The sequence below is a fragment of the Struthio camelus genome, chromosome 11, assembly GCF_040807025.1.
Source record: "Struthio camelus isolate bStrCam1 chromosome 11, bStrCam1.hap1, whole genome shotgun sequence".
Classification (NCBI taxonomy): Eukaryota; Metazoa; Chordata; class Aves; order Struthioniformes; family Struthionidae; genus Struthio; species Struthio camelus.
In genome coordinates this window covers 27,436,818-27,454,750 of record NC_090952.1, presented here as the reverse complement: position 1 = coordinate 27,454,750, position 17,933 = coordinate 27,436,818, and the positions used below count along the sequence as shown (strand labels likewise).

At 36.9% G+C, this 17,933-nt stretch overlaps 1 protein-coding gene across 10 annotated transcripts in view; it reads right to left on the bottom strand.

Annotated features, from left to right (window-relative positions):
* LOC104152333 (fibronectin type-III domain-containing protein 3a-like) overlaps window positions 1-17,933 on the bottom strand; it is a 55,898-nt gene that overhangs the window by 18,021 nt on the left and 19,944 nt on the right. For 6 of the 10 annotated variants that reach the window (XM_068956644.1, XM_068956646.1, XM_068956645.1 and 3 more), the window contains 8 exons: window positions 16,524-16,662; window positions 11,817-11,892; window positions 10,500-10,576; window positions 6,359-6,596; window positions 4,645-4,917; window positions 2,514-2,569; window positions 1,180-1,334; window positions 866-925 (listed from right to left, as the gene is read on the bottom strand). In XM_068956644.1, the coding sequence (XP_068812745.1) occupies window positions 866-925; window positions 1,180-1,334; window positions 2,514-2,569; window positions 4,645-4,917; window positions 6,359-6,596; window positions 10,500-10,576; window positions 11,817-11,892; window positions 16,524-16,619 (1,031 nt within the window). In that variant the 5' untranslated portion in view covers window positions 16,620-16,662. Of the gene's footprint in view, window positions 1-865; window positions 926-1,179; window positions 1,335-2,513; window positions 2,570-4,644; window positions 4,918-6,358; window positions 6,597-10,499; window positions 10,577-11,816; window positions 11,893-13,977; window positions 14,057-16,523; window positions 16,663-17,933 lie in introns of those variants that run through there. The other 4 variants (XM_068956649.1, XM_068956642.1, XM_068956650.1 and 1 more) reach the window with 2 other exon arrangements.

Sequence of the window (17,933 nt, the reverse complement as noted above, 5' to 3'; positions counted from 1 at the left end):
TTTTCAAAAACGTGAGAAATACTGTCCGTCTTCTCAAATGAGTTGTAGGTAAGAGGATGTTGGCCTATGTGGAAAGTAACACCATGAACCTAACACACGCGCTGTACTACACTGCGCAAGTGGAGCTGTGCTGAGTACTTGGCACACTGAGAACTGTTTGCAGTTTGTAAGAATAGGGGTTCGCTTCAATAAATCTTGAAACTTGCCTCCTCCTGTGCCCAATCACTGAGGCGCTCTCTTCTACTGCTAGATCACAATGTTCCCCTGGTTTCTTTAACCAGCTTCTTGTCCTTTTCCCGACCAGCTAAGCACTACCGGAGAAAGTATTTATTTACCCTGGTGAGCTCAAGAACTCTGCATGGCAATTCTTGAATCTTGCACGTCTTGTTCCTTTGTGACGCAACATCTACCTTCCCCCCGTTTCAATCAGCTTCCACTTCCCTCCTTGCATTGCTACAGAGGCTTGCTGTTTAGAGAAGCATCCTTACAACCAAACTCAGAAGTTAAAATTGCAGATCCACGTTAGAGACTAAATTGTTTTATTAGCTGCTGTCTTTGGTCTAAAATAATCCCTTTTACTGAGTCCCACCTTGTCCTTCTAAAAACAACAGAGGATATCATGAAGCTTGCCTTTTGGAGAAGCAAGAAAAGACAGCAAGGAAGAAAGCTGAAGAAAATGAGGTGGCACGTTTATGTAACTAAAATATGAGTAGGAATTTAGGTGGCAACAGTAATGTACATAGCTATGATATTTTATACAGAATATTCCCCATACTATCTGTGATTATACCTTTTTCAGGAAGCCTCAAGAGTTTAATTATTAACATGAACAACAACATTAAGTGTTCCATTTCCAGAAACATACCTGGCATGGTAATCGGTTGCTGGTCTGAGATCAGGAAGCGTAATCGTTAACTCTTCCCCACTGTGAAAAAGAAAAGAAATGAGTTACAGCCCTTCCTTATACTCCAAAGCTTTTTGAAAAGCAAAGCCGTGTAGCGTACATTTAATTTTCAAGTTTTCTATCGCCCATGTAACTCTTACTGATATTACTTAAAATTTATTTCACGTGAAGTAGGTAGGTCTGCAAGTCAAAAAATAGCTCCTGATAAAGAGACTGTTGATTGGTTAATGTTTTCAAACATCAGTATTGTGCTTAAATGAAGAAACTAAACTTACACATAGACAGATTTAAATTTTCCATTTTTACCACTGTTGGATATTGCTACTTCAAATGTAAATGCTGCTGGACTATGACTATGGCTCTCTCCATTCTGTGAACTAACTGGGAGATTCCAGGACAGAACGGCTGATCTTGCTTGTATATCAGAAACCTATTAAAAGCATAAATAATGCAAGTAAGTTTGCTTTCTGTAATAAAAGGTATATTAGTCAATAACATGGTGTTGCTAGTTTGCCCATGAAGTTCCTCACTGGAGGAATTCTTTACCTTCACAGTGGAAATATTGAGTCGTTATTTGAATATAAATTATTGTTCTGTTTTCATTTCCGAAATATCATATTCACTGATTTGCCTTCAAGCATTAGATATATAAACTTACTGTAGATGCATGACATTATCTCAGTGTATGAAGAGATATTTCTATTTCGCCTGCACTGATGGTAGGACTCATTTAGAGCGAGTTTTCACATTTGCAGTCTTCGACACTGGCACAAGATCTACATTTAGGCACAATCAGATGGCCTAACTTTCTAACTCTATTATAGCTCCCTCACTTAATCTTAATATTTAACCGTTGATTTAGAAGATACTTAGAGGCTCAGATTTTAAGTACTAAGACTAAAATTTCTGACCTAAGTTTTTTCCCCATTTAATTCCCATACTGCAAATTTTCTATGACAGAGCCAACACAGCCTTCTGTTGGCATTAAGTACAGATGGCAGAGGCAGCGATGGAGAAATAGTACCCTAACGAAGAATGGCTGGAAGGCTGGAGCAAAAGAATGCAACCCACGCTTACTGTGCCGATGATGCACAGAGGAATTTCATAAAGCATGTTCAAGATCAAAAATCAGTGCAATTTTAGGCTTTAGACATTTAAATGGATGTCACCACAAGACTCCAACTTCCTAAATATTCTGCTAATACTCAAATATTTGCTCCAATTTCTAAACATAACATGAAAATGATGAACTATTTTTGTAAAATCTATACATGAAGGATGGTTCAAAGACTCCGAGTGGACAGACTTCCATTAGTTTACTAGGCCCTGGGTTTGCAGGGTACTAAAGTTCTTACATATACCAGACAACTTCAACAATGCAAATAACCTTGTCTTACAGGCTGGGAAACTGAGTCACGTGGACTGTTTCAGAAAACTGAGAAAAAGCGGGCTCCTACATCATAGCTGCCCTTTCCCAGTATAACCTCTAACTAAAATACATTTTCTCTATTTAAAAAAAAAAAAAAAAAAATCAATGAGGAAAATATATGTTATTTTTACAGAGACTATATGCATAGAAAAATCACAGTATTTTAAGGATAATACTTACTACTGGCTTGCCAATGCTCAAGTGAATATCATATTTCTTGGATTCCGTGTCAGATTCTGAAAATTCAAATACAAAACAGATTACAGAAAATCCTCCCAAAATACATCAGCCTGTTATGAAAATGCCACCACAAGATGGAGTTCGCTTCATTAAGAGTTTAACAATACTACTTATTGTGCAAAGTTCATTTCCCCTATTTGTTTTGGCTGCCTGATGAGTAGAAACACGAACTATCCAAAACTAACAGTGTTACAAAAACCCTTTTAGTACATCCTGCACAAAGGGTATATTTTCCTAATCTGAGCGTTAAGCGGATTTTCTTTGATAATGCGAAAATATTCCTCAGAAAATTAGAGGTGTTAAAAACTGACAATAAGACCTTATATCTCTATTGCACGTGCTTACGATGTGCTTTTCCCTGAATTTCCATTGCAAATCATTTTCCTTGGTAAAATTTGGAAAAAAGCCTGCTCAAAACTACACTAAAAATATCTACTGCCTATACGTTCAACAGTTCTGGATATTAAAGAAAAACTGAAATAGTTTTTTTTTTTTTTTTTTTAAATAAGCTTACATTAAGACAAAACTTTAATCAAGTATATTTTTAGCCCTTGAAAGAAGTTAGATAAAAATTTCCACCTCTATTTACTTCCCAAAATACAAAGTCAAATTTCTGCTTTGTTGCTCTAACTGAAGTGTTAAACACAGTAATCAAACAGATGAGGCTTGCAGCCTAACAAGACTATTTACTCTTTGAGATGCACATACACACACAACTAAGAGTCGCACAGCTGTTTTAAAGAATTGTAAGAAACTGTTTCCACTGTAGAAATACCGTTTCAAAACCAATATGGAAAACGGGTATTGTACACAAGGTGTTTTAGTACATGCAAGTAAAAAGCCACCACCTATTAAAAAGCTCAAATATTAGTTTGAGCAGAATAAGGCTCTGAGCTGAAATGATAACTGATTAAATACTAGCCTGGAAAGAGATTGTTTAATGCTCAAACCTTCTCATTACTTGAAATTTTAAATAACTCCTATAACATCTGAAAAGTTAACACAAAGAATGAAACCAAGAGTCATTCTGGTAAATATTCACAGCTCCCCACCCTCACTTGGGCTACTGGTCAGAATCCCAGGCTTGAAAAGGCATAACAGTAAATAAGAGGTTTAAAGAAGGGGCGAACAAGAGGCACAGAAAGACAAAAACACTGGAAACAAAAGTAGGTCTATTGTTTGCCTATGTAACTTAAGTTTTAGGCTTTTCATCATATAAGTTACCAGACTTGAAAAGCAAGTTAAGTTTTATTTGCCTTATGGGAATGCACTGTTGTACTCTTACCTAAAGATATTAATCCTCAGTGCTTCATGATATTTTAAAAAGCCAAATACGTGGCAGAAGTAAACATGTTTGAATGATAACAGCAGAATTTGTGTTCCTGAAAAATTCCCTAAGTATCTTAAATCTGTGAAAAGTGTGAAAAGTATTTTCACAGCACACACAAAACATTCTTTCCTCCCGAAGCTGTTTCTAAATTAGTAGAAATTGATGGCTGAAAAGAAAGCGGTAAACTATTTATAAAGCACAGTCTCGTTGTAATTTACAGGAATCTGAAAGATTAAAAATGAAAGGGTATTTTCTAGGTTTCTATTAGAAACTCCAAAGTTTCCCTTGGATGGGGTGATTGAAAAACTATTTTTTTTTTTTTATTAAACACTGAGTAACAGCGGGAGAGGAGGGAATTTTTGATGATGTGATTATGAACTGCTTTTAATACCTCGTAATTCAAGAGCTAACTGACACTTTAGAAAACTAATTTTTAACAAGAAATCCTACCACTTTACATTTTAATTACATTTAATGACCTTATACTTAAACAGGTATCAAGTCTTTCCAAAGACTTGTCTTGGTAAAATCCAAGACGACCAAGCTGGACATTACTATTATCAATAAAGGAAAAAAAAAAATCCAAACACAATGAAAAGCATTTCAGGCTTTTTCAAATCCTGAACAGTCCAAGAAATTTATAAAAGTAAATCTTTTCAGAAACTTTTTTGCAATGAACTTACAGGATCTTCTGCTGCAAAAGATTTTTTTTTTTTTTAAATCCTTTTCAGTGCAACCTACCTCCTACCTCTGCGTCTGGACTGCCCTTTGTTTTTCCTATTTGTTTCTGCTTCAGCGGCCCTCCTGCCACTTGCTGTCCCTTCCCATTTCCATTCTGAATCGTTGCACTGGAAGAATTATTAATTTTATGTGGTGAAGAAGGAGGACTGTTAAGTTTATTGTTAGTATGACCACTTGCTTGTCTGTCTTTTAATCTTTTCTTCAGATGTTCCTGCATTTTGAGACTCCTTTCATCTCGCTGAATAAAGTTTGTCCTTCCATGAGGACGAGGTTCTATAAAGTAAAGGAAAACTTATTTCATTACTCGGTACACTTTATTTAACAACTGAGAAATGCTCTGCAGATAGAAGAATGACTACAATAAAAATCAGAACTTGAAAAAAAAACATGCAGTTTCCCTGCATTTTGTCAGTCAGTCAGACACAGAGAGCTGCAGCGGCTCACAGCTGCACCGAGCTGAACCTACGTGAATCCTTATGAGTTTCATTGCTGATACTCTGATGTCTCTGGGCAGCAAAGAGGAGACAAGAAACAGGCACATTTCCTACTGCTGACTAGCAGAGCATCACTAGACTGAAGGGACCTCACCTGACGGAGAGTTTCTGAACTGGGCTCGGATTAGCGTACAAACGTGAAGATCAGGCAGCAAGAACAGAAAGGCGGCTTGAGGTTTTTTAAATTTCTTCTTTAGAAACATGATCAACGTTAAATACTACATTAAAATACATAAAAATATCTTCAAGAAAAATTTTCATGAATTTAACTCTTTTCTCCTTTTTGATGACTTCATGAGCTCAGATTTTCTGTTTTTTCTAATTTAACATCTCAGACCTTTCCTTTCTGTTAGCTGCTCAAGATTATATCTTATAGTTGTCTGTCTTCCCTGCTACAGCCATACAGTCACATTTTCAAAAGGGTGCGAGTAAGTTTAGGATCCACGCTATCTTTTCAAAATGCAACTTAGGTATAAGCGAGTATTTTACCCTAGACGTTGGCCAAAATAGCTTAGTTACCAATTTAAGCTTGACAGAGAGACAACAAATGCTTTTCCATAGTCTAAGTTCTTTTCGTGCTAAATGCTTGCGTATATAACCACGCTTATAGCCTGGTTTAAGTCAGCAAAGATCCCAGTCCTCCAGTGAAGTAACGCTTCATTCAGTTTTTAAATATGGAGTGGACTTGCATTTCATTCTCCTACACGGATGACTGGGTAAGTTCTTGTTGTATATGCGTTATTCCTTTTTATTTTCTTTCCAGCTGTACTTGGATTCTGTCTACCAAAAAAATAATTCACATATCAAAAGTAAGTGCACTTTTCAGAAAGCGTCACCTCAAGGCTGCGACAAAGCACAGAAGTTTCAGAGCGTGCAATTTTAAATAAAGGGAGGGGCAAGTATTAGAACATTTCTAAGCTACCAGGCTTGCATTACATCCTTATAAACAGAACGACAACAGATTTAAAATACATACAATGTTAGTTTGCACATGCAGAGAGCCTTCAGACCAGACTCCATGATATTTTACACATAATGCTGTATTTCAAGCATATACCATAAATCATATGGTGAGCAAGGTTCAGGGAGGCTAATAACTAGCCCAAAATCACAGGAAATGTATGACAGAGCTAACAACAGAGCGTAGGTCTCTTGCTCTCAATTCAGATGCATTGAGCAAAAGGCCTTCTCATTAATTAAAACAGCACTGGTGCTCTCACCTTGTTCTTGAAAAACATGTGGTGGTGGATGCTGGTGAATGAATTGTGGTGGCAGCTCTCCTGTGCCAGGAACTGGAGGATACACCGGGTGAGGCGGGTGGGGAAGGAGAGCATGGTGATGATGCATGTAATGTGGCACATGGGGAGGAGGAGGAGGAGGAGGAGGATGCATGGAAGGGTGGAATTCAGCTGAGTGTGGCAACACCACCACTTTACGAACTCCGTTTTCTTCTACCACCTGCCATGCAACATAAGAAATGCAATCAGTACAACATAATCCTGCAAATACTGTACATGTAATACAGATTCTTTATGCTCCAGTTTACATCTACAGCCTGATAAACAGGGATACACACATGGAAGTGAATCCCAACCAGTGGAAACCTGGCATGTGTTACTGGAAGAAATCAGTTTTAGGCAGTCAGTTTGAAAAAGCTGAGCCCCACACACTGAAGAGTTAAGTAATCTAGAATTTATGTATTTTTTATATATATATTTTCACATGCACAGACACACATTCTTTTAAACAAGTAACGTGAATTGACCATCATGTAATTCCTAGTCTGCTTGCAGTTACAGTGAGAAAACCTGTTTTAGAACACACTCAGATTGACAGTGCTATCATATCTACAAGTTACTGCATGTCATCTGATTTGTGGTACACGTCTGCATACATGTTCGTAGCCTATGGCAAGTGCAAGGTATTACAAGTTAGCTCTGCTGTCACGCACTTTGATCTAAGCTAACTCAAATGCCAAAATACTTCATGTTTGCCACGGGCTAAAAGAATTCAGAAAAGAAACCTGTTTGTGTGTCTGAACTCTAGGATAAAAAAAAGATGCTAATGTCCTACCCCGCAGAGGAGACAGTGACGCACACTTCTTGCCCTAAGCTGGCAATACATAGGCTCCTTCCAGATTCTAATTCCACCAGCTTAGAATATATTAATGGCTCATCGTAACACCTTTTCTACAGTAGACTTTACCTACGTTAAGGTGTTACACAATAACACGCATCAAAATCTTCAACTGAGAAAGGACTTGGGACAGAAGACAGGTTTCAGAAGAGGAGGTAAAGAAATAACAACGGAGTGGGCTTCACAAAGAGATTTTAAACAATGATTTCACCAAAATAAAACAACGTCCAGTTTAGTCTCATCTTTAATACATTTGGAAGAGAGAAGGAGAGGCTGAAGCCTGCAGGGTGTTTTCTACAAGGAGGGTACATAACTTAACAGATACAAAACATCTGCACCAATTCTTTATCACCTGGAAGCAGGTAAGTTCAGTCTGTGGTTACAGCCTGTTCTCCTTATCTGAGGGATTAGGTTTCGAGCACCTAGAGTTCCGCCTGGTCCAAAGGCCTCTGAGTTGACCATCAGAGAAACCACCTTGGTCGTACTCAGGTTCGTTACTTTTACCGCAGTACAGAAGTGCACTGACGGACTTCAGACTGTATCTAGTGAGAAGTTTGACTCAGAAGCAAACGAGATTGTATTACATTCCATTTGAGGCAGACAACAAATCAACTCCTCCTATTCTCACCCCCCCTCAAAAATCACATCAGGTAGGAGCAACCTCACGGGGAAACAAAAAGAGCAATGACAGAAAAACGTTCAATATTAAAAGGAAAGACACTTCAAAAACAATCAAGTCCCACAAAGACAGGCCTTCTTCTTAAGCTGGTTTAAAACTAGTCCTCAGCTTTGTGCTTCCTTCCTTCTATATCTGCCACATCCTCTGAATTGCATTTAAAAATTTAAATCACAAATGCAACGAGGCAAGGCTTTCCAGTGTTTTAGTATCAACACACAGACGGATAACGCAGTCAGCACAAAACACTGTCCGCGGATGCAAGTGGAGGGGCCCACTCGCGATGCACACTGGTAACCAAAACGGAGATGCAAAATTTTTTTTTTCTGATGCAATCTTTAAAAAAAAAAAATACAAAATAAAAACTTTTTAAAATGATTTAAGGTTATGTACATAGTCATCTGTTACTATAAATATAAAAAGCTTGCATTTTCAGTCATTTAAAGAAAGCACTTATACAAAAGCTGACCATGTGTCTTATCCTGCGAGTTCCTTCAAGAGCCTCTCTTAGAGCATGTTTAGTTTGGCTATAAGAAATCACTGTAGCATTTCCTAGTTGGCCAAGAAGGAATTACGGATGTTGAAATACTACTTATGCCAAAAGCACATTCTGAAAAACTCCTCGGCAAAAGATAAAGCAAGTCAACCAGAAAATATTCTTCTGAAGGGAAACAGAACGAGTCCACTCACAAAGTGCTGTGACAAAGTTCAGCTGTGATATGACCTGAAAGTCAGCTGTATTATTAGTAATTTTTAATAGACTTCAAATAGAAGAAAAAAAATTACAAAGAAATCACATAAGACTAAGTTTCTGTTACACTGAATACAATTTGTCCTAGAAGCAATTTTGGGGGCTTTTTAGTTCCTCAACTGAACTAAATATACAACTTGAACTATATTACATTACACGGTATTATAACATATTTTTTAATATATAAATTAACTATATTATATAATAGTCATTAATATATTAAATATAGCACAAGTATAAAAGTGAAAAAATCATGCGAAATTTTGATGGCTATAGCAACTCAATTTTGTTTACATATTAAAAAAGCTAGAAAATAGGGCATAATTTCTGGTAAAAGGGTCACATTTATATAATAAGACTTTGATATGATTTTACAGTCTGAAACTGCTACGTCTCCGTTATCCACAACTCAAACACTTTGTTCCACTCCAGCTCTGTTGTAAACCTGGTTTCAAGCTTGTTTGTCCCTGCCATATGGGCCAAGGGGGAAAAAAAACAAAAAACAAAAAACAAAAAATGAGTCTTCATGCGACAGCAAACACAGAGCGGAAGTATTTTTCAGTTTGTGCGCTTCAGCATTTGCCAGTGCTTTACATATCGTTCGCACTGAAGACTCAATTTCATATTGATGCATAAATTATCTGGGGGATCTTTCTTCAGGGTCTGCATGAAACTATCTACTTATAATAGCAGAAGCAAAAACTGCAGAGACAGCTGCATGCAAAAAGACAACGGCCTGGGGAACTCGAGAACGTACGGTTACAGAGTGGTCAAGCCTACTCAGAAAACTCTCTTCTTTTGAACATCACTGCGGGAAGGGGATCTCTAGCCTATCCCATTTAAATGTGTTGGGGTTTTTAAATTATTTTCTTTTTAAAATGTGTTAAATTAAGAAGTAAATCAAACTTGTAACTTCAAACATCTCTGATAATACTTCAAATACCACGCAGGTCTGAGCCGCCAGGACTTAAGGAGCACGTAGAAGAGTGGAAAACGAGTGAGAATGGAAAAGTAAAGCTAGGAAAGGAGCCCAGAGTCTTGCTATTTTCGTAGACATAAATCACTAGCATTGACACTTCTGCTATAATAGTTGAGTCTTCTGCTGAATATTAGGGAGACCAGAGTTGCTAAAGAAACGGGCATTGAAAACCTTTGATAAATAGTGTTATACAACAATAAAAAACAACCCTGAATTATGAGAAGACGTTAAGAGAAATATCTTATGCTGTCCTGGGCAGGGAGAAGAACTGATGCACGAAAGAGGGAATGATCGTGGCATATGGGCCATATAAGCTCAGAATAGGAGACATGAGTCTCATATCCACAGCGTGCACACTATCCACTAGCTGTGTTCACATCAGACTGTTTCCAGCCGAGCTAAGCACAACCCGCGCTCCCCAGTCGTCGGGTACTTCACAGCCTACAGTCAACTATGACTGCTTATAGCACCTACTTTCACTTTGGAAATAGAGCTGCAGGAGGAAAAAAAAAAATAAAAAAAATTCAAGAAGCGCTAACGTAGCTCAGAGAGCCAACTCGGAGCCATCTATTGTCTTATTAAAAACAATCTTTTATGGCTTAGTAGTACCAAATGAAAAAAAAAATCCTGATCAAGTTTTATTAAGTAACAAGGTAACAAAGTCCGCAATAAAATATGCTAAATATTTGACAAGTTCAATGGAACAAATTAAGACCTCCTTTTAATGGCAGTTACAGATAAAATAATCAATACCTGCACTGTTAAAAAAACAGCCACAATGACAAGCACATTTAAATTTAAGAATACATTAACATTTACCTGAGATACATAACCGGGAGGCACGAATATGGGAGGCATAGAACCATTTGGTGACATCATAGGAACATGTGCTGGACCTAAAAAGTAAGGAGGTACTACTTTTCCATCACACAAGGCTTCTACAAATTTTAGAGGCAACTTCTTTCACATATGGTAGTTCAGTTTATGAAAACGGGTATATAGATGAAAAATCAGCATCGACATCCAAATCCGTATTTACAGATCTACTTTTAGACAAGCAGCTTTAGAAGCAAGGCTCAAACTATCTAGCAAAAAGCCAGTTAGGAAAGAAACTTATATAATCAAGAATGCAAGTTTAAAAAAATAAAGCGACTGTATCAAGTTTTCATCAAGAAAAATAATGCAATTTATGTCACCAAGGGTAACGCATTTTCACATTCAAAACACCCATTAAATATAATTTAATAACTTTCAAGAGGCACACAGAAATTTTAGATAATATTGCTGAATAAAAGCGTGGCTCTACATGCTTATTTTACAAAAAGGACAGATTAGATACATCCCAACCTCCACACTTATACAGCCAACACTTCTTTAACTGTACAAACTAGCAGAGATAAATTTTAGTTCTTATATAGTGACAGAGTTAAAAGTTTGTAGCAACAACATTTGCAATATAGTAATGCTGACAACTGAGCTACTGTTTTGTTTTAATAAGAACGTATTATTTTTCACACCAAGCTGAAATAAGTATTCCTCTGAGATTTCATGAAAGTAGAATGGACACATTTTATATAATATCATTTGAAATGGTGAAAAATAGTCCAAAAATGGAAGTACTGATAAATTCAACCTGACTTAGAGGAGATATTTTAAAACCCATCTTAAATTTGCAGTTCTGTCACCCACAAGCTAAAAAGTAGTTTGTAGCCACCCACAGGGGGTATTAACGCTTCCCTCGAAATGATCAGATTGCTAGTGCCACTATCTTACATTAAGGTGGGGTCACGCCACGTCTATTAAAGTTGTTCAGGGTAGTGGGGATTAAATCGCACATAAGTTCATGCATTACAACTTGGAGATAACAGTTACACACAAATCATTATTTACTAAAACGGCTGAGATGCCAGCCTTTTATAGATCAGCAGTAAAGTCTGCAGAGAGGGAAGGAAGCTGGGAAACTTCCCAGTGCTGTCTTATTTGTGTTTAAAGTACAAGCTAAAAGATCTAATTTATTGCATTGCAGAAGTTCTAAAAACACATTTGGCATTATAGAAACAACTGCTGATCGTCATTCTGTGACATCTGCAGAATAAGCCAAAATACTTAGATTCAGTACTTCAGTCTTTCTTTTACCTTGAATACATTGAACATGTCCATCTTCAGTTGTAATTGTAAAGGTTTCACCTGGGTTTACCTGCACAAGAATAACCTGTAAAAAACAAAACAAAAAAGTTTTTTCCTTTTAAATTTTAGAGATTACTTGAGAAAAACCTTTCCTTCATACTTATACATTCCACTCAAGCAATATAGATCTTGACATTCTTAGTATAAAAAGGGCAAGTTTAGAAACATTGACAGGTAGCACAAACTTCCCTCAGGCTTTGATGTAAATTTTTTAATTTTGTATTTTTAGTATTTTTTTCTGATTACTACCAACAGCGCTTCCCTTGATATACTCAAAATAGTTAGCTGTTCTATTTTCAATATTTTTCATTCTGCTGCTGCTTCTTTTACTGAAACACTAAATTACCTAAGATTTGTCTTGCTTCCCAAGCTTTCTCTACGAGATCATTTCAGTTTTGAGGCTAAACTGACAAAGTCAGGAATCTCACAAAAAAAAAGCGTATATACACAAACACGCATACTATATATGCGCATTTATATGCATGTATATATATATATACACATACATACACATACAATATAAAAAGATGGTTTGCCCAAAACTCAGCCATGTTTTTTTCACTGAAAGCATGTTGGTACTAATTGACAATATATTCTCTGATGATATAAATTAAGCTTAACAGGAGTATGCAGTCCTTTAGATGCTGAAAGAGGTGGTAAAGCAGGTATCTAGCATCTCTACTCAACAGCTCCTGAAAGGGCAGTGCATTTTCTCATGTGTTTGTGTGACCTTGTACTTACAGCCATACAACAAACAGTGAGGTCTGCCAGATCAGTTTGAACGTGATCATATTCACTTTCACAAATATCTGCCAAAATCTGTTCTCGCTCCACCCTGTTCATAACATGTGCTTCACTTTTACTGTAACATATTAGCAACTCTACTACAAAAACTTCACAGTCAGATTCTACTATATCAGATAGACATAGGTCTAATCGTTTAGTACAATGGGGATTTGGGCCATTTAAGAACAAAAAGCTACACAATTAAAATTCCACCACAGCGACTGGTAGCATGTAAAGGAGAAACGCCACTATAAAAATTCAAATATCATACAGTCGTAAAACCAGTCATGAAAAACAAAAAAAACTCCTGACACTACAGAAAAAAGCATTTTTTGCATACAAAGTTCTGAATTACTGTGAAAACTACTGATCTGCTTAGTTAAAGTAGAAATCATTAAACTATACATTGCACATAGATACCCTTGCTTGCACCGAACAGCATGCCTGAGAAGTGCTCTTTGTTTGCACAGAACCGGAGGCTTTTGCAGAGACCCGTTACGTTTAAACTGTTCTCTGCGAAACAAGACTCCAAGGAGCAGGCTGTTAAACGCCCACTAGTTAACATCAATTTTACAGCTTCTGTATACTGCTATAATGCTAGTCTTTCAATTTATAACAGAGGATATAGAAGCATAAAAGGAAGACAGACCCTATGCCAATGACTTCACAGTATAGGAAACAATTTTAACCCAAGTTACAGGAATTGGTTCTGGGCATAAATAAAACACTGAATATCTCAGGAAAAAAGCCTGCCAGTCAGTCAGTAGTATTTACTATGGTTCCATGAGGAGGATAGAAGACAAGATAGCACTTTTAAGATGGCATGATTAAAACACTGAAATCTCAGCAGATCTGTCCTTTTGGTATATGAGCAAATTTATAACTTTACCTCTACCAAACTTAAGGAGTAAAGAGAGAAAAGCAACGTTACTTGTTTTAAGAAATACAGAACAGAAAATCACGGGCTGAGAAGAATGTGGAAAGATGACGTCTGCTGAGAAGAACAGCTGCTGAGGGCAGACACACCACAAGGAGACAGGACTCCACAGGCAGATATTAAACCTCATGGTGAGTCTGACTCTCCAAGGGCTAGAAAAACTCATAGGCAGGAAAGGAATCCTTTTTGAAATTCAATCTTTGAAGCACTACATGCTAGATCTTAGAAATAGGTTCCAATTGACTAAAGTTCTCACAAACATTTCTGGAAACTATTAACTGAGCCCAGCTAAAAGGATCCTAAGTGGTGTAATCACACCACTGTAGAGCAGTTTGGAGACTGGAATTTCAGGAATGCATGGGGCAATGTCTTAGAGAAATGACTCACTGTAATTAACGAAGCAGATGCAGTTCCATCTACCTTCCATCAAGGAAAATTTCCAGGAAGCTTGAGTGTTTCTAATGAGTCAACCTAAGCCAAGTTAGAAGACAGACCAGTGCTAGGATTTACAACAACATCAACATCGTCAGGAGTCTTGCATAACATTTCAGAATGAGTGGGATCAGCACAGTTTGGAAGCTGTTTCAAAGCACTGGTCATTGTTTTGCTTTTAACCATTATTTGCACTATTTCCAATGCTCGAGATTTTTTTGGAATGAGAAGCTTCCAGAAAACTTCCAACCTACCTAAACTTCATGTGAAATCAAGCTAATCAACTGGATGCTGCATCTGACAGTTTGAAGTGACTTGGCAAACAGCACGAGTTTTATTTCTGAAAACACAATTATTATACAATACTTTATAATTAGCCTGCCCTTTATAGCACTGGCAGGAAAATAATTAAAAAATACCTGCACTAATAAAGCTTCTAAGTTAACACTCTGTTTAAAAGTAAACTTCCAAATGAGAGACTCCGTGGCTAATAAAAGCCTCTCCTCTCTAGAGGAAGCGCAACAAACAAAAAGTGGCAGGTATATTTGTTATGCAACCAAAGGATGGCAATGTGACATGACTGTTCACATATGGAGGTGAATGAGAAACGTTGGGACATTAACATGAACCCCCCATCCCCCAGGCAAAGACAGGTGAACCAATTTTCACTAGACAGATGTATTCATTATTTCCAAAACAACTCAATTATAAGTCTTGGAGACTACCAGTCAAGTCTACTCCTTCAAACGCCATTTTCCTTCTGCGCACGTCCAAGATCCAATTCATCCTTTTTAGCCCACCATGACTGCAAACATTCTCCACTAGGTTCTGAAAATTTCCATGACTGTCACCTTCTTTGGGTCATTCAACACACACTAGTATTATACCTACGGATCTACCCAAATACATAGCTATGGAGCTGGTCTCCAGTTATATCTACCTGATCTACTCTCCTTCTGTAACGTGAAACACTAGCTACTGTATAGCCTCACGGCTGGTCAGTGTCTAAAATTTCACGTTACCAATGCCAGAACTCCAGAACTAGCTTAGATGCTCTTTAGTTTTGCTTATTACAGAACACAGTCATTGTATTTGTATCTCCAAAGTTTGGGGGGGGGGGGGGGGGGAGTTGAATACACTCATTCCTCTTTCAAAAAATAAAAAATAAAAAAATAAAAACCTATCCTTTTTACAAAGAAGTATACTACAATCAAAACAACACAGACCTCTTCTCTTTCCCCTAGTGTAACAGTTACAAAGGAAAGGAAATTTAATGTAAGACTTTCTCACATTTACGGTTTACCAGACCTTCAAGAATTCAGAATTATTTTGTGGTACCCTGTTTGCCCATTGTACGTTCAAGTATGCCACAGTTTTCACTGTTATCCTTTACAATTATTCCACATGACAGCTCTTACGTTCTGGAAACTTTTATGTAACTTTCCCTTTTAGATTAACCCGTTAACTCCTAATGAAATTATTGTCAAATACTTACTTTCTTGAAGTCATATACTCACCAGATTAAAGTAACGGGCAGTTTTATTACTTGCTTCAACAAAATGATCATTTAACCCTAGGCATGCAAAGCCTTCAAATTTATGTTTTCTTTTGTTATTCCTGACAACAAAGAGATATTTCGCTCTTTTTAAAAGAAACTTTTCTTTCCCATCTGACCAGTAAAGTTTGCAACAGCTTAGGCGGAGGAAGATGCTTCCTAATTACGATCCAATGTTAAAACATCAAGATGTTGGTAGTACTTCCGAATGCACATTAGAAGTCTACGACCCAGCTATATGAAGATTCCTCAGCATTTGCAGGCAATCATCCTACAGAAAGATGACCAGGCAGTCATCTTTTACTGCCAAACAGTAAATTCATTTCTAGTTTGAACACCTGTGTAATATCTTGTACTTCACTCAAATTGCTTTACCTTCACTTTCGCCTGCATTTCTAATCATAGGTACTTTTGAATGGTTGTGTCCAATAAAATTCTAACGTGTCAACTGAATATACTCAAGTTTCATCAGTGCACTGTAATTATTAATGAAGATATTTAATATCAGGAAACCAGAGGTCTGCATCTCCCTCCTACATACTTTTCAGTTCAGAGTCCTGCAGTCACTTTCCAGACTTTGCCGATTATTTTATATGAGCTTTAAACAGAGATTTCAAACCTTAGTGCTTTATTAAATATTAAACCCATATATTACAATTTTTCTTCTACTCTTGAATTTTGTAGGTTAATTTTAAAGCACTTAAATTTGTATCGCAAACCTACCTTTTAATTTGCATTTATCTTTTCACATTTCTACTACATTAATGTTTAATGATTTTCTTCCTCTTAACATTGGCACTGCCATTGCTATTTGCTATCCAAAAAGTTGCAAGGCAGTTTTGCTGTTTATTCCTTTTTCTACCTTGCACTTGAACATCGATCTCCCTACTACCATTGCAGCCACAGCATGACACGGCTGCTAAGAAAGCTGAACAGACACACTTGCCTGTTGTATGCTGTCCCCATTAACCATATGAGGTAGAAGTGGCACTTCATTCAACAGAGGGGTAGCTTCTAATGGAGGCGGCTGGTCGGCCATCATGTCTGGAAATCATTCATTGACAATTGCTCACATTAACTGCCTGCTAAAACAAAAAGAGAGGGCCAATATTAGACTTAAGTCTCCCCCCAAAAATAATTATCTTTTTTTTTCCTCCAAACTTAGTACTGTTATTTCAGAAGAAAAACACACCACTTCCTTCAGGACATCGGTGTTTTTTTTTTTCTTCTCCACAAAAGAAAGTAAAATATGTTCATTATGATATTAATCAAATCATTTAATGACAGCAGTTCAGAAATATTTGAAAACTAATCACAAAGTATCATCAGATTTCAACATTCCACAGCTCTCCCCCAAAGATTTTCAAATAAAATGACTTCAACTGGAGACAAAAGTTACTGCAAAACATCCACTTACAGCTTCATTGAGCATTTTAAAACATGTGCAAACTGATAATTTTAAAAGTACAGAGGGGAATCACTGGTCCTATATTTGAGTTCTTTATAATGGAATACACTCATGGAGTTTAAGATATTCTCCTACTTTTCATTTTAAGTACCCCATTTAAGCAATACACGCTCTTCTTCCAAATATATGTTCCTGAAATACATAACATGCACGTTAAACTCAATATTCCATGAGTGATATACTGATAAATATCAAAGATTCGCCTTAGAGGTTATGCGATTACATAGTAACATGGTTTACACTTACACAGCACTTCCTTTTTAAATTTAGTTACAATTTCTAAATTGCTGATACTCCAGAACTTAAGTTTTAGGACAGATAATTCACATACACATGTACATTTCAGTCCATAAGGTGATTTAAAAAAAAAAATACTGCAATTTCTCCAACACTGCAACACGTTATTAATACAATAGTCTGACACACTGAAAACAAAGCTTAGGGCAATACAAGAGAAACAGAGTAGAGAACTCTGAAAACCATGTTTAACTGAGCATCACGGAGACCGGTAAAGGGAAAAAGCACTGTATAATTCCTACGCTTCCAGTGCACAATCTATAATTACAGCAAGTCTAAATACAATCCAACCGTTAAAGAATTTTCAGTGTACAGTTAATTCAGCATCCATAAAAAGCACAAGATAACAGGATGCAGGAAATGCTGACATTTCCTTCTCCCTTCCCGTTACCTCCTATAACCCAGGCGGAAGACGAAACTGCATTTAGGATATTCCAATTCATTACATTTATAAAAAAATAACAAAAATAGACAAAGAAAAACCCAAATTGTGCATGAATTGAGTTAGTCTATACACAACTGCTAAATTCTCATTCACCCTCATATAATCAATATGGGAACAACAGTGGTGCAGTAGAGGCTGCAGAAGGA